The sequence below is a fragment of the Erpetoichthys calabaricus genome, chromosome 16 (assembly GCF_900747795.2).
Source record: "Erpetoichthys calabaricus chromosome 16, fErpCal1.3, whole genome shotgun sequence".
In the NCBI taxonomy this organism is placed as follows: Eukaryota; Metazoa; Chordata; class Cladistia; order Polypteriformes; family Polypteridae; genus Erpetoichthys; species Erpetoichthys calabaricus.
In genome coordinates this window covers 5,385,092-5,398,458 of record NC_041409.2, presented here as the reverse complement: position 1 = coordinate 5,398,458, position 13,367 = coordinate 5,385,092, and the positions used below count along the sequence as shown (strand labels likewise).

The 13,367-nt window shown below is 41.5% G+C and overlaps 1 protein-coding gene across 2 annotated transcripts in view; it reads right to left on the bottom strand.

Annotated features, from left to right (window-relative positions):
* The window catches only part of LOC114667126 (cholesterol 24-hydroxylase-like), a 103,470-nt gene that overhangs the window by 72,227 nt on the left and 17,876 nt on the right, over window positions 1-13,367 (bottom strand). Inside the window, exon 1 of one of the 2 annotated variants that reach the window (XM_028822277.2) lies at window positions 1,799-2,173. The exons of the other annotated variant lie outside the window; for it this stretch is intronic. Coding sequence (XP_028678110.2) covers window positions 1,799-1,947 — 149 coding nt within the window. The 5' untranslated portion in view covers window positions 1,948-2,173. Of the gene's footprint in view, window positions 1-1,798; window positions 2,174-13,367 lie in introns of those variants that run through there. 2 annotated transcript variants of the gene reach the window in all.

The window sequence follows — 13,367 nt, the reverse complement described above, 5'->3', positions numbered from 1 at the left end:
AATCTGTTTAAAGCAATTTAAAATAGGAATGCAGTGTCCAGAATGCTGCAGTAATAATACAGGAAATGACACCCACACCTCTGAGAAATGGCACTGGGGACTCCAAATTAGACCTTTGGAGCTGTGTTTGTGCCCTGTAAATGACAGATGCCATGTCTATAGCTGGCTCCACAGGTATGCTTTATAACCCCTGCATTCGATTTAAAGTGACAGAAAACTGTCACATGGGTGGTTAAGAACCATTCCAAAGCACACTGAATGTAAAATGGAGGCAAGTAATGTGCTTTTATCAACAAAAGCAGTTATTTCTATAGCACATTTTTATACAAAGGATGTAGCACAAAGTGCTTTACGAGATGTTAAAGAAGCAGTTACATGCAAAGAAAAACAAATTAATATTAGATATGAATAATAATGCATAAATAGTGGAGAAAAAATTAATACAGTAATCCCTCACCTATCACGGGGGTTACGTTCCAGAGCCCCCCGCGATAGGTGAAAATCCGTGAAGTAGCGACCTATATTTATTTTATTATTTATACATATTTTAAGGCTTTATAAACCTTTCCCACACTCTTATAAACTCTTCCTATGCTCTTAAACACTTTCTACATTCTTAAACACCGCAGACCAACACTGCACACTGCACGCAGCGATCAGAGTTCAATGTGTCTGCACTCGCTTTGTGAAGGGGGGCAGCTGAACTCATGCTGAGCAGAAATGGACTTTGTGCTGCTTCTGCCAAAATGCCTGCTTGTCGCTCTGCGCGTTCAGAAGAAGGAGGAGTGTGTGTGTGTGGTTTTGTGAGGGCTGAACGCATGTTCGCTCAAACCCCCCTCCCCGGAGGCGCAGTTCGCATTGTCAAGGGGGTGGGGAGCTGAATGAACGCTAAGGAGAAGTGGACTTTGTGCTGCTTGTCGCTCTGCCTGTCAATAATTTAAAAGCCTGTACATCACCAATTTTCCTGTCTCACTGTCTTGTCTTGCGTGAAGTTAAAATGTTTTATAATAGTGAGATGTTACTCATATCCTTAGCCCGACATCCACATATCATATGTGTTAACAAAGTGTGTTTTATAAGTTTACATGTGTTTAAAGCATGTGGGATGGGTATTTTAAGGCTTAAACTATAAAAATGTTTATTTATATGGTCTTTCTATATCGCGGATTTTCTCCTGTTGCTGATGGGTCTGGAACATAACTTCCGCGATAGGCGGGCAATCACTTGTATTTAAAAACCCGCGAAGTCGTGAATCCGCAAAAAGTGAACCGTGAAGTAGCGAGGGATTACTGTAATGCACACTTACATCAGATAGATATATAAGTAAGAGAAACAGAATCCTTGAATGAAGAATTGTTTTATTATATCTCTAAATGGCAGTCAGTAGGCTTGAGTATTCAGAAATAAATAATAATAATAATAATAATAATAAAACAACAGTTACGCTGCGTTCCAGGCCATAATGCTGTCGAGACTTCTGAATGTCCCGTCTTGAGGATTCAGACCTCTAAAAACGAGGACCAGTAATCATCTTGTCCACTTTGCATGTCTGAAACTACAATTGCAATAATCTGCTTTAAGAAGAACACCTCGTTTAAAGTGTGCATTGACCACTAAACCCCCTCCCACCCCTTTGCCCCCGCTAGCTTACACTTTAAAACAGAAACTGGCAGTATGGGCAGAACTTTGGTGGTGACGTAAAACAATAAAAAGAGCTCTTGTTAAAGTTGAGAGAGTTTCTAAAGCAGACCCCAACTACACCGTGCACGAGGAGTCGTGTGACGTCCGGGGTGCTCACCTGTCTCGGGGGGGTCCCGGGATGTGGTCAAACCTGAAGTGAATGTATTTGACGTAAAGGCAGTAGAACCCGAAGGCGGCCAGGAGCAGGACGAGCAGCAGCAGGAGTCCAATGCCAGTATAATGGAGAGCAGTCTGCAAGAGGGCCATGACGGCGAGTTTTCGATAAGTCCGCTGTCTCCAGCCGTGTCGCTCAAGTTTTTCGTTGTTTCAGCGGCAGAGCACGTAATGTAATAAAGGGGCACTGCCGATAACCGCCCATAAAGCGCTCATAAGTGAGCGTGCTGACAGAACGAGCTTAGACAAAAGAAACGCGCTGCAATGCACAGATAAACCAAAACCAAACGTGGGGTAAAAGTGAGTCGTTTTATATATGTGTTTATTTTCTTAATCGGGTCAAAGATCCTGCCCAAGGCCGACGGCTTTTTATAACAGCGCTTCCGTCAACTCTGCTGTCAGACTGCGCGCTTCTGCGCAGATTCCTGCGACATACGGATTGAAGTTGGTATCAAAGAACGGCGTAGGGCTGTTATTAATAAAACTTCTAAATCCGAGACCTTGGCGACACATCCAGAGTCGTTTCCTGACTAAAGGTCACCTTGCGGTCCAGTCCTACATTAAGCGGGTTGGAAAATGGACGGCCGTTGCTGCCAGGATGTGTCGTTCTGCCCAGCTTTACATTGGAAGATAACAAACATCTCACTCTGCAAATATCAAAGAACAGCACGCACAGTTCATTTCGGGACATGATTGCTTTAGAGGGTTGGTTTCTGCCTTGTACTTATCACATGCTACCAGTGATAAGGTGCTTGCTAAACTCCCTGAATTAGTTTATGTGGCAGGGTGCACTCTTAACCATACTGGTTCTTTAATGGCATATTCCTGGGTTGTATGGTTCCCTGCAGAACCATTACTTGACAAATGAACATTTTATTTTGGGAAGAGTTATCCATCCATCCATTATCCAACCCGTTTTATCCTAACTACAGGGTCACGGGGGTCTGCTGGAGCCAATCCCAGCCAACACAGGACGCAATTCAGGAAACAAACCCAGGGCAGGGCACCAGTCCACTGCAGGGCACACACACACACACACACACACACACACACTAGAGATAATTTAGGATCGCCAATGCACCTAACCTGTATGTCTTTGGACTGTGGGAGGAAACCGGAGCACCCGGTGGAAACCCACGGGGAGAATATGCAAACTCCACAACACCAGCGAACCCAGGTCTCCTTACTGCGAGGCAGCAGCGCTGTCCACTGCGCCACCGTGCCACAGGAAGAGTTATTTCCATATGAAATTAGTAGTTTTGGATTTGAAAAGGTTCCTAATATGTGGACAAAGTATACCATCAATGATTAATGTACTGTGCAGTTGGCTACCTAGCACACTACTAGACACAGCAAGAAATAAGGAACTAAGCCTTTTGCAAAAGTCCTTTTAAAATCAGGAACCCATTGGTGTTTCACAAACCTGTTATCATCTATTAATGGTTATTAATGCAGCCTGTTACATGTTTTAATAAAAAATTCTGTCTGGAACCAACATGTGGATGCTTTTTTAAGAACTATTAATGGTTCCCCTATGGAACCCCTCTAAGGTACTGTTTTGGCAGCTTTATTTTTAAAAGTGTGTTTGCATGTTCTCCTCCTGTTTGCAAGGGGGTTTTGGTGCTCCAGTTACCTCCCACAGCCCAAAGTTGTGGGTTAGATGGACTGGCATTACTAAATTGGCCCCTTGTGTGTGTGTGTGTTTGTGTGTGTGTTTGCCCTGCGTTGGGCTAACCTGTTTTTTATTCCTGCCTTGTGCCTGATGCTTACTTTGTTAGCCTCCATCTTCCCCACAACTCTGCTATGTGTAAGCAGATTTAGAAAATGGATGAGTGGATGGATCTGTTCAAAGATGGACAGATGGCAGTCAAAGTTGTTGCCTCGTTGCACCATTCTGCCCAGGATTTTATGGTAAAATGTCCATAACTGGACACAACTGCTGTTGAAAGAAAACCTATACACTTAACAGAGAACCCCATTGACTCAGGTCCCTGACACATCTTCCAGGACTCGTTTCTGCCTTATCAAGGACACGTTTCTGGGCATCACCACCACCATCCTCAGGTGGATCAAGGGGGTTCAGTAATGGATGGATGCTTTCAGGGCCAGTGTGTGGAGTGAGGTGATGAGGTGAATGCCTTTGGCCAAAGCAGCATTTTCATAAGAGTATTTTTTTATATATCATTGTGAGATAATAATTAAAAAAAAGAAAGTTAAGTGTGACCCGAAATGTTACATATACTGCCATTTAAATTTGTAAAAAATATTTTCATTTTAAAATGTTCAAATATGTCAGAACTGCAATTTGCACTGTCTCATCACACTGCAACAGAACTTCAAAAATGTTTATGTACAATTCAGTGATCTTCATCCTTAATTTTTCACTTATAAGTAACCACAAGGGGGTGGCAGAGAGCCCCAAACCACCGACACAGTAACACAGAACAATGTTGTATGAATAAAATAATGGATATTTATTCCACAAAAGCACCTTTACGCAATCTTCACACCAGTTATTACCCACAATACATAATTAATCTATACTAATAAAAGGCAAAGCCCTCACTGACTGACTCACTGACTGACTGACTCACTCATCACTAATTCTCCAACTTCCCGTGTAGGTAGAAGGCTGAAATTTGGCAGGCTCATTCCTTACAGCTTACTTACAAAAATTAGGCAGGTTTCATTTCGAAATTCTACACGTAATGGTCATAACTGGAACCTGTTTTTTGTCCATATACTCTAATGGAGGAGGCGGAGTCACGTATCGCATCATCACGCCTCCTACATAATCACGTGAACTAAAAACAAGGAAGAGATTTACAGCACAAGTCAAACGCGGGAACGAAGGTAAATGACGTTAATTTTTCAGTGTCTTTTAATACTGTGTAAGTATACATATCAACACATGTGCAATTAAACATGTGCATTGCGAGAAGCAGATATATATAGCCAAATTCTCGCGCTTCGTTGCGGCGAAGTACTGCTTTTATTTTTTTATTAAGAAGAAAAGAAAACCTTTTTAAACGGATCGAAAATATACCAATAACAATTTGTTAAGGATCTGTTTTTTTGTGAACCTCCCTTTTCACAGCTGTCGCGCTACGGCGTGTGTTTCGTTTATTTGACAGTATGTAGTTCGTGGTAATTACATTCATGGCATTCGTTTTCTGAATCACAATCTGATTGTATGGGTTGTTACCTGCCAGGTTATGCTTGTGGTTGGTGAGCAAGTCACGTTACGTCCGCCACGTGCCCTCTTTCTGTTCCCAGAAGCAGATCATAGAATGGTTTTAATAGTTTACTTTCAAATAATGCAAAGAGTATGTGACACGTGTTTGTCCCTAATTCTGGGCTCATCAGGCGGAAAAAACTCACTGCATCCCCTCTCGGGAATTGAATCTCTATCGTCAGCGCCAGAGTTGAAGCCACTAACGTTGCGGTCAGCAAGTCGGCTAACATCCGCCATGTGCCGTCTTTCAGTTGCGAGAAGCAGATCATAGAATGGTTGAAATTGTTTACTTTCAAATTATGCAAAGAGTACGCGACACGTGTTTCGATCTAATTCTGTGCTCTTCATGCGTACACACTCATTGCATCCCCTCTCGGGAATCGAATCTCGGCGCCAGAGGTGAAGCCCCTAACGTTGCGCAACGGCGTGTGGTTCGTTTATACCTCGTGTCTTCTCATTAAACTTTTATCTCGTGAATATGTTATTGCAATCCGCAGCGGGAGCGTTTCTATAAACTTAATTTAAACTTATGTTTTACACCGTGCTTTGTTTCCCTTATGAAGATGCTTGTATGCTTCAGTCGCTCGCTTCTTATTGTTTCGCTCCCTTCTCAATTGTTTTATGAATTTTTTGTTCTTCGCTGTTTGCGGCTCTTCCTTCATTTCTCCCTACTGCGTTCACAGTCTTTTCACATGATTACGTGGGAGGCGTGATGACGTGACACTCAACTCCGCCTCCCACGGCATTCGAGCTGCCGTCCATTACAGTATATTGTCAAAAAAGAGGTTCCAGTTATGACTGTTATGCATTGAATTTTGAAATGAAACCTGCCTAACCTTTGAAAGTAAGCTGTAAGGAATGAGCCTGCCAAATTTCAGCCTTCCACCTACACGGGAAGTTGGACAATTAGTGATGAGTGAGTCAGTCAGTCAGTGAGGGCTTTGCCTTTTATTAGTATAGATATATATGTATATATGTAGATATGTAGATATGTATATATGTATATGTATATTTATGTTTATGTGTGTGTATATTATATATATATAAGACAGCAACACTCATAACAATAACAACACAATTACATTGACAATCATGTTACGTTATTTTTAAAATGTTTCCTTTTCTTTTTCATAACCTCTTTAACACACTACTTCTCCGCTGCGAATTCCACAAAAGCACCTTTACGCAATCTTCACACCAGTTATTACCCACAATACATAATTAATCTATACTAATAAAAGGCAAAGCCCTCAGTGACTCACTCACTGACTGACTCACTCATCACTAATTCTCCAACTTCCCATGTAGATGGAAGGCTGTAATTTGGCAGGCTCATTCCTTACAGCTTACTTACAAAAGTTAGTCAGGTTTCATTTCGGAATTCTACGCATAATGGTCATAACTGGAACCTCTTTTTTGTCCATATAATGTAATAGAGTGCAGCTCGATGGCCATGGGAGGCGGAGTTGCGTATCGCGTCATCACGCCTCCCACGTAATCACGTGAACTGACTGTGAACGCAGTACGTAGAAAATAAGGAAGAGCCCCAAAGAGCGCTGAAGAAAACATTCATTCCACAATTGAGAAGGCAGCGAAACAATAAGAAGCAAGCAAGTGACGCATGATGCATACAAGCATATTTATAAGTGCAGCTACTGCGGAAACAAAGCACGGTGTAAACTGTAAGTTTAAATTAAGTTTACAGAAACGCTCCCGCTGCCGTTTGCAATACCATATTCGCGAGATACAAGTTTAATGAGAAGACACGAGGTATAAACGAGACTTTGGAACACTTTGTAACGCAGTTAAAATTGCTGTAGCGAGAAACTTTTAAGTGCAGGGTCTTAGCTAACATTAAATAAAGCCATGGACATCGCAACATCACACGAGAGTGGCTCACGTGAACTGACTGAACGCAGCACGAGTGATCACTTCGATGAATCAAACCTGTTCAAAAAAACACATTACACAATTGATAAGGTAGGAAAAGAATATGAAGCGACTGACGCATACAGGCATAAATTAAGTTCATAGACCTACAAAAGATTGCCATTGATTTGAGGCAAGATTGCTTTTCTCCTGTACAACTATACGTTGCATTCTCAACAGTAAGCTTGCACAGCTTGGTCATATTCCAACCGGAGTGCTGAACTGACAACGTGGTATACAAAGAGAACTATAACAATCATAATAAACGAACAATGAAAAAATGGAGAACCCGTGGATTAAATAAAAAGGCTGCTTCCTTGGCGAAGCAAGGAAAAAGGATGGTGCAGAAAAATCCACAAGTTAATAGACACGCTGCCGCTAAATACTCACAGGCAAATCCACAAGTTCAAAGAGATGCTGTCGCTAAATACTCACAGGCAAATCCACAAGTTAATAGAGACGCTGCTGCTAAATATTCGCACGCAGATCTACAAGTTAATAGAGCTTCTGTTTCCAGGTGCGATCCCAATAATAAAAAGCGGCTCAAACGAAACAACAGGTTTGGCTCAAAAAAGCCGATTATGGATTTGTGTACAGCCACCGAAACTTTGTAACGGCACGAGACTTCAGGTCACGTGTCTGCAAAAGAACCTAATTGAGGCCACTATTTTTACTGGCAGTGGCTCAGGGGAGAGAGTTTTTATTCCTTGCATCCCCATTATACCCTCTGATCTCCCATTTCAATTCAAACACCTCCAATTTCCAGTAAGGCTCTGCTTTGCAATGACAATTAAGTCTCAGGGACAAACCCTACAAAAGGCTGGCATTGATTTGAGGCAAGATTGCTTTTCACATGGCCAACTGTATGTTGCATGCTCAAGAGTAAGCTCAGCGCACAGCTTGGTCATATTACAACCGGAGGGCCGAACTGACGACGTGGTATACAAAGAGATCCTTAACAAATAATTATTTGTATATTTTCCCTCAGTTTAAAAATGTTTACTTTTTTCAATTTTAAGGCAGTACTTCGCCGCTGCGAAGCGCGGGTATTTTGCTAGTACAGTGATCCCTCGCTATATCGCGCTTCGCCTTTCGCGGCTTCACTCCATCGCGGATTTTATATGTAAGCATATTTAAATATATATCGCGGATTTTTCGCTGCTTCGCGGGTTTCTGCGGACAATAGGTCTTTTAATTTCTGGTACATGCTTCCTCAGTTGGTTTGCCCAGTTGATTTCATACAAGGGACGCTATTGGCAGATGGCTGAGAAGCTATCCAGCTTACTTTCTCTCTCCCTCTCTCTCTCTCTCTCTCTCTCTCTCTCTCTTGCGCTGACGTAGGGGGGTGTGAGCAGGGGGGCTGTGTGCAGCTGCTTCCTGAAGGACATGCTGAACGGAGCTTCGCATACTTAAAAGCTCAAAGGGCACGTATTGATTTTTTTTTTGACTGCTTGCTTTGCACTCCTTTGAAAAGGAAGATATGTTTGCATTCTTTTAATTGTGAGACAGAACTGTCATCTCTGTCTTGTCATGGAGCACAGTTTAAACTTTTGAAAAAGAGTCAAATGTTTGTTTGCAGTGTTTGAATAACGTTCCTGTCTCTCTACAACCTCCTGTGTTTCTGCGCAAATCTGTGACCCAAGCATGACATTCTAAAAATAACCATATAAACATATGGTTTCTACTTCGCGGATTTTCCTATTTCGCGGGTGGCTCTGGAACGCAACCCCCGCGATGGAGGAGGGATTACTGTACTCTATATAAAGCAGTTCTTCAGTGTTGCCTTCTTTCCTCCCAGCTCTGACTCAATTGAACTGAGGCAGTGGAGTCCTTTTAAGTCGGACTATAAAGCACTTCCAGGTCATAGAAAAAATAGCAAGGTTCTCCCCGTGACAGCGCCCTCTAGCGATACCCAGGGACCCCAACAGGGCTGCACTTCCAGATTCCAACTGCCAAGCATCACTGCAGGTGTCCTAACAGGACTCCCACGTGAGGAGCACTGCCACCTATCGTATGGGGGATTGAACTGCTCTCGGCTCCTGGCTATCACTAGTCCATCCATTAATGTACATGGGCTGGACACGAAGTTATTCATATGTTCCTCCAGCCAATCGTCTGCATCGTTGCGCTGGTCTCCTGTCTGGGTATTGGCTTCTTCTCTTTTCTGGCCGGGATGCCCGCTCTCCTTCTTTACATATCAGTACAATGTTTGTTAAATGTCTGGTAAATTTGAATCAGCATGTTTAGTTAGAAAAGTGCAGGACAGTTTGAAATTGGTTAATTAGAGAAGCGTGCAGGATGAATGAAATCTCAGAGTTTCTTTTCCCATCAAATTATGCAATCTTAAAACTCAACAAAAGACATATTTGGGTTAAACTGAAGAAGTGAATAATATTGAATTGTTTTATTTGTAATGCCTATTTTTGTGTGTTTTATTGATTTTAAGCTAATCCTTTTAATTCTTTTCACATTTTTCCCAAAAGTCATATTTTTTATGTATTATTTTGCCTGTTGTTCCACAGATGTAGCGTATTATAGGAGTATTTTATTATGAACCCTGTAATACAACACATATTGTATGTGGATTAAGTGTATCGACTCATGCTTAGTAAGGATATATTTTGATATACAAAAATGTGCCTTATCTCAGGTGGTGTTATTTAATTAAACGCCGAGACCTGGATGCTTTCAATCAAAACTGTCTGGCAGTGCCATGCAAATGTGTATGGAAAAATGTCTACAACCTAAAGCAGAGACTGTCAAAGGGCAGCCCAGACATTTATGGCATTTTAGAACACTGCTGATCTGAGAGATCACTGCACCTTCCAGCTTTGTTTCCTGCCTTGTGCCTGAGAATGTGTGTATGATTGATGGACTTGTGATGTGGTGGGAGAGTACTGAGCCAAAAGACTAACTACTCCTGTGATTATACTTAAAACAAGGTTGTCTCTAAACACATCGAAGCTAACTATGTAGCAGAGAGCCGTGATGAATCATCAGAAGAGTTACACAACCCAAACTGATATTCAGCAGTACCTTCCTTAGATCATTACACTCTCGAGAGTTTATATCTTTAGACAGACTTGCTTTTATACCTACAGTATTTAACCTCCAAAGTGCTCAAGTTCACATGTTAATTTTTATGCCATGTTTGGAACAAAATACATTCCAAAGTCGTGAAACGAACGGGGGGACCCAGTTTGAAGTGTGTTGACCATATCACCATAGTAATGTAACGCCTACTGTGTTAAGCACTAATAATAGGTTTGAGCCAAGGGAAAAGGCAAACAGAGTTTATTGGCGCAGGGACATTGAAGCAGAATCAAGTGTGAGACACGAATGAACACACAGGGCACATTTAACATTGCCACACACCCTCGTACCTTTGGAATCCAAGCAGAGTACCTGGAAGGAATCCGCATGAATATACAAGGAGACCATGCACTTAACCATGGCACGAACAGACCCCTGATTCCTCCAGTTCTGCTTGCTGGCAAAAGAGTAACTTGTGACGCCATTCTTGATGCTGAGTTGTTGGACTTCCGCAGGGAGCAGTTTAATAAGAGCAACGGAGCACTGAGTGGTTGGTAGAATGTGGAATTATACGGCAACAATGATTTTAAAGTGAAAATAACGTGTCTCCTTCTTTGCTTTTTGTAAATGTTCTGTAGTGTTTTTCTTTTTCTTTTTAAGGAGATTTGCAGTAACAGAATACTCTCTGTAGTTTGTAAGCAGACAATGATGGTTGTGTTGACCAAGCCAAAGAATTTTGCCATTTCTGTTTTACAGACAAATCATGTCAATCATGCAGATAAAAATTAATAAAGAATTTAAAGTCTTATGAAATACATTAAGTGCATTATGATTTATGATATGTTTTCAAGTAAAATGTTTTTAACCATATGTGATATATTTAGCAGGGAATGTGAGCAACAATAGAGCTTGGCAGGTTGTTCCAACAATTGGGAGATAATTAAGACAATGTCTACAAAACTGTGCCATTTTAATGTTTGTGTAGCACAAGTTATGATAATCTTATACATGCTTAATAAAATCAGAGGTCAGTCTGTCATGCAGACACTACATACAGAACAAATGAACCTTGTGGAAGATCAGCCCGGACAAAAACTGAGACGCAGACTCACAAGTCCCAAAAGCACAAACTGTTTTGCTTTAAGGCTTTACAGCACCACACAATGCTCAGTCCTTTCCTTTTCTCTCTCTTTCTTCATTCTTCTTTTCTCTGTCCTCTGCCGCCTCCACTCCACTTCCACAAGCTCTGTCCTCCACCTTCCGACTCCAGCTCCCGCAATGGAGTGAGGCGGCCTCTTTTATAGTGCCCCTCCAGGAGCGCTCCAGGTGCTCCTTGATGATCGTCCGTCAACACTTCCTGAGATTGCGTTGGTTTGGACATGTGCAGAGGAGAGATGCTGGGTATACTGGGAGAAGGATGCAAAGGATAGAGCTGCCAGGGAAGAGGAAAAGAGGAAGGCCTAAGAGGAGGTTTATGGATGTGGTGAGAGAGGACATGCAGGTGATGGGTGTAACAGAGCAGGATACAGAGGACAGTAAGATATGGAAGAAGATGATCCGCTGTGGCAACCCCTAATGGGAGCAGCCGAAAGAAGAAGACTGTGACAGTTCAAGGCTTCCAGTATAATCATAAAATGCAAGAATCAAATAACAAGTGTGTTTTGATGTCACTTGTTGACTTAACCTGCAACACGTTTAAGCAAAGGGTGGCTCCATGGCTCAGTGGTAGCGCTGCTGCCTCACAGTAAGGAGACCTGGGTTCGCTTGCTGGGTCCTCCCTGCGTGGAGTTTGCATGTTCTCCCCATTTCTGCGTGGCTTTCCTCCCACAGTCCAAAGACATGCAGGTTAGGTGCACTGGTGATCCTAAATTGTCCCTAGTGTATGTGTGTGTCCTGCGGTGGGCTGGCGCCCTGCACGGGGATTTGTTCCTGCCCTGTGCTGGCTGGGATTGCCTCCAGCAGACCCCCCATTGACCCTGTGTTAGGATATAGCGAGTTGGAAAATGACTGACTGACGTTTAAGCAAATGGTTATTTCATTTTAAAAAAGCTGCCGTTTTTATTTTTGAGATTCCCTTTGCAAGTGGTTAGATCACTGCACATATACACTCTTAGCTGTATTTTTGATATCGCCTGGTCAATACTATAGGTCACCTACCCAGTTCTAAACTTTGAAAGTGCATTTTTTTTTCAGAAAATTCTTACTTTGCTAATTTTTTGAAATGCTGTTGATGTCACTCCTTGAACTGTTAATAGCAATAATAGCAGAAATAGAGATGAAAGTATTTCCATGTATATACTGCATTTCTACAAGCATACCATTTACATTATATACTGAATATCTGTTATATTAACATCTCAGATCTTTCACTTAGTAAGTAATGTGCAAAACCTGGGGAGCTCCTTGTGAGCCTAAACTGGGAGGATGTCATTTAACAACACAGATTCTGGCAATTGAGAGTGCTTAGTGACGCACTTCTAATAACTAGCCATTAAACAATACCTGAGGTTAGGAACACTCAGTCCACATACACTTGGGGAGAACATGCAAACTTCACTGTCCATCTTGGGAGAATTGTTCTACGTCTGGAGAAGATGGGACTTTTTCCCAAAAATACAGCTGTTAAAAGTCTTCCTCCTCTTCACCAAATGGACAGTCAACCAGTTTTATGTCTTCTTAGATCACTGGACATCATTTAAGAATTTCTCTGGCATGTGTATTACCTTCATAAGTATGTTTGGTGTTAAATTAATGCTAATGTTATGATGAATCTTTTGAGGTTATTTTCAGAAAGGTATGTTTCTGCTCTAATATATCTGGAACATTTTTCTATAATTATGTCTTTTAATGAAGCAGGACCCTGGCATGCATACTGTGGGTAAAATGTACAATGTACGGGTCTATTTCCCTTCTCTTTGTATTTCTCAGGAGCAAATGGAAATGATGTTTGTGCATTTCTAGTATTTTTTATTTCACTGTTTTATCATTTTCTTCCATTTTGTTAATATATATAATTTTGAGCTTGCTACAATTATTATATGAATTATCTTCCTACTATCATTGTAATTAAATCTAAAAAGTATCGCCCTTTTTACTGTAAGGACATGCTAGAACTCAGCCCCTGAGGTTCACAGTCTGAATATTCAGAACTGTTGAGTATTATTAAATATTTAGGCTTTGTATCAAATGTTACACACGTTAAGATAAGATGCGTAGCCTCTAAGGTTTTTTTCCAAAACACATGCTAAGGAATAGCACTTAGCCTTTGAGGTTGCATATGAAATATCATAAACATAAAACACACATTAAGAGAGCT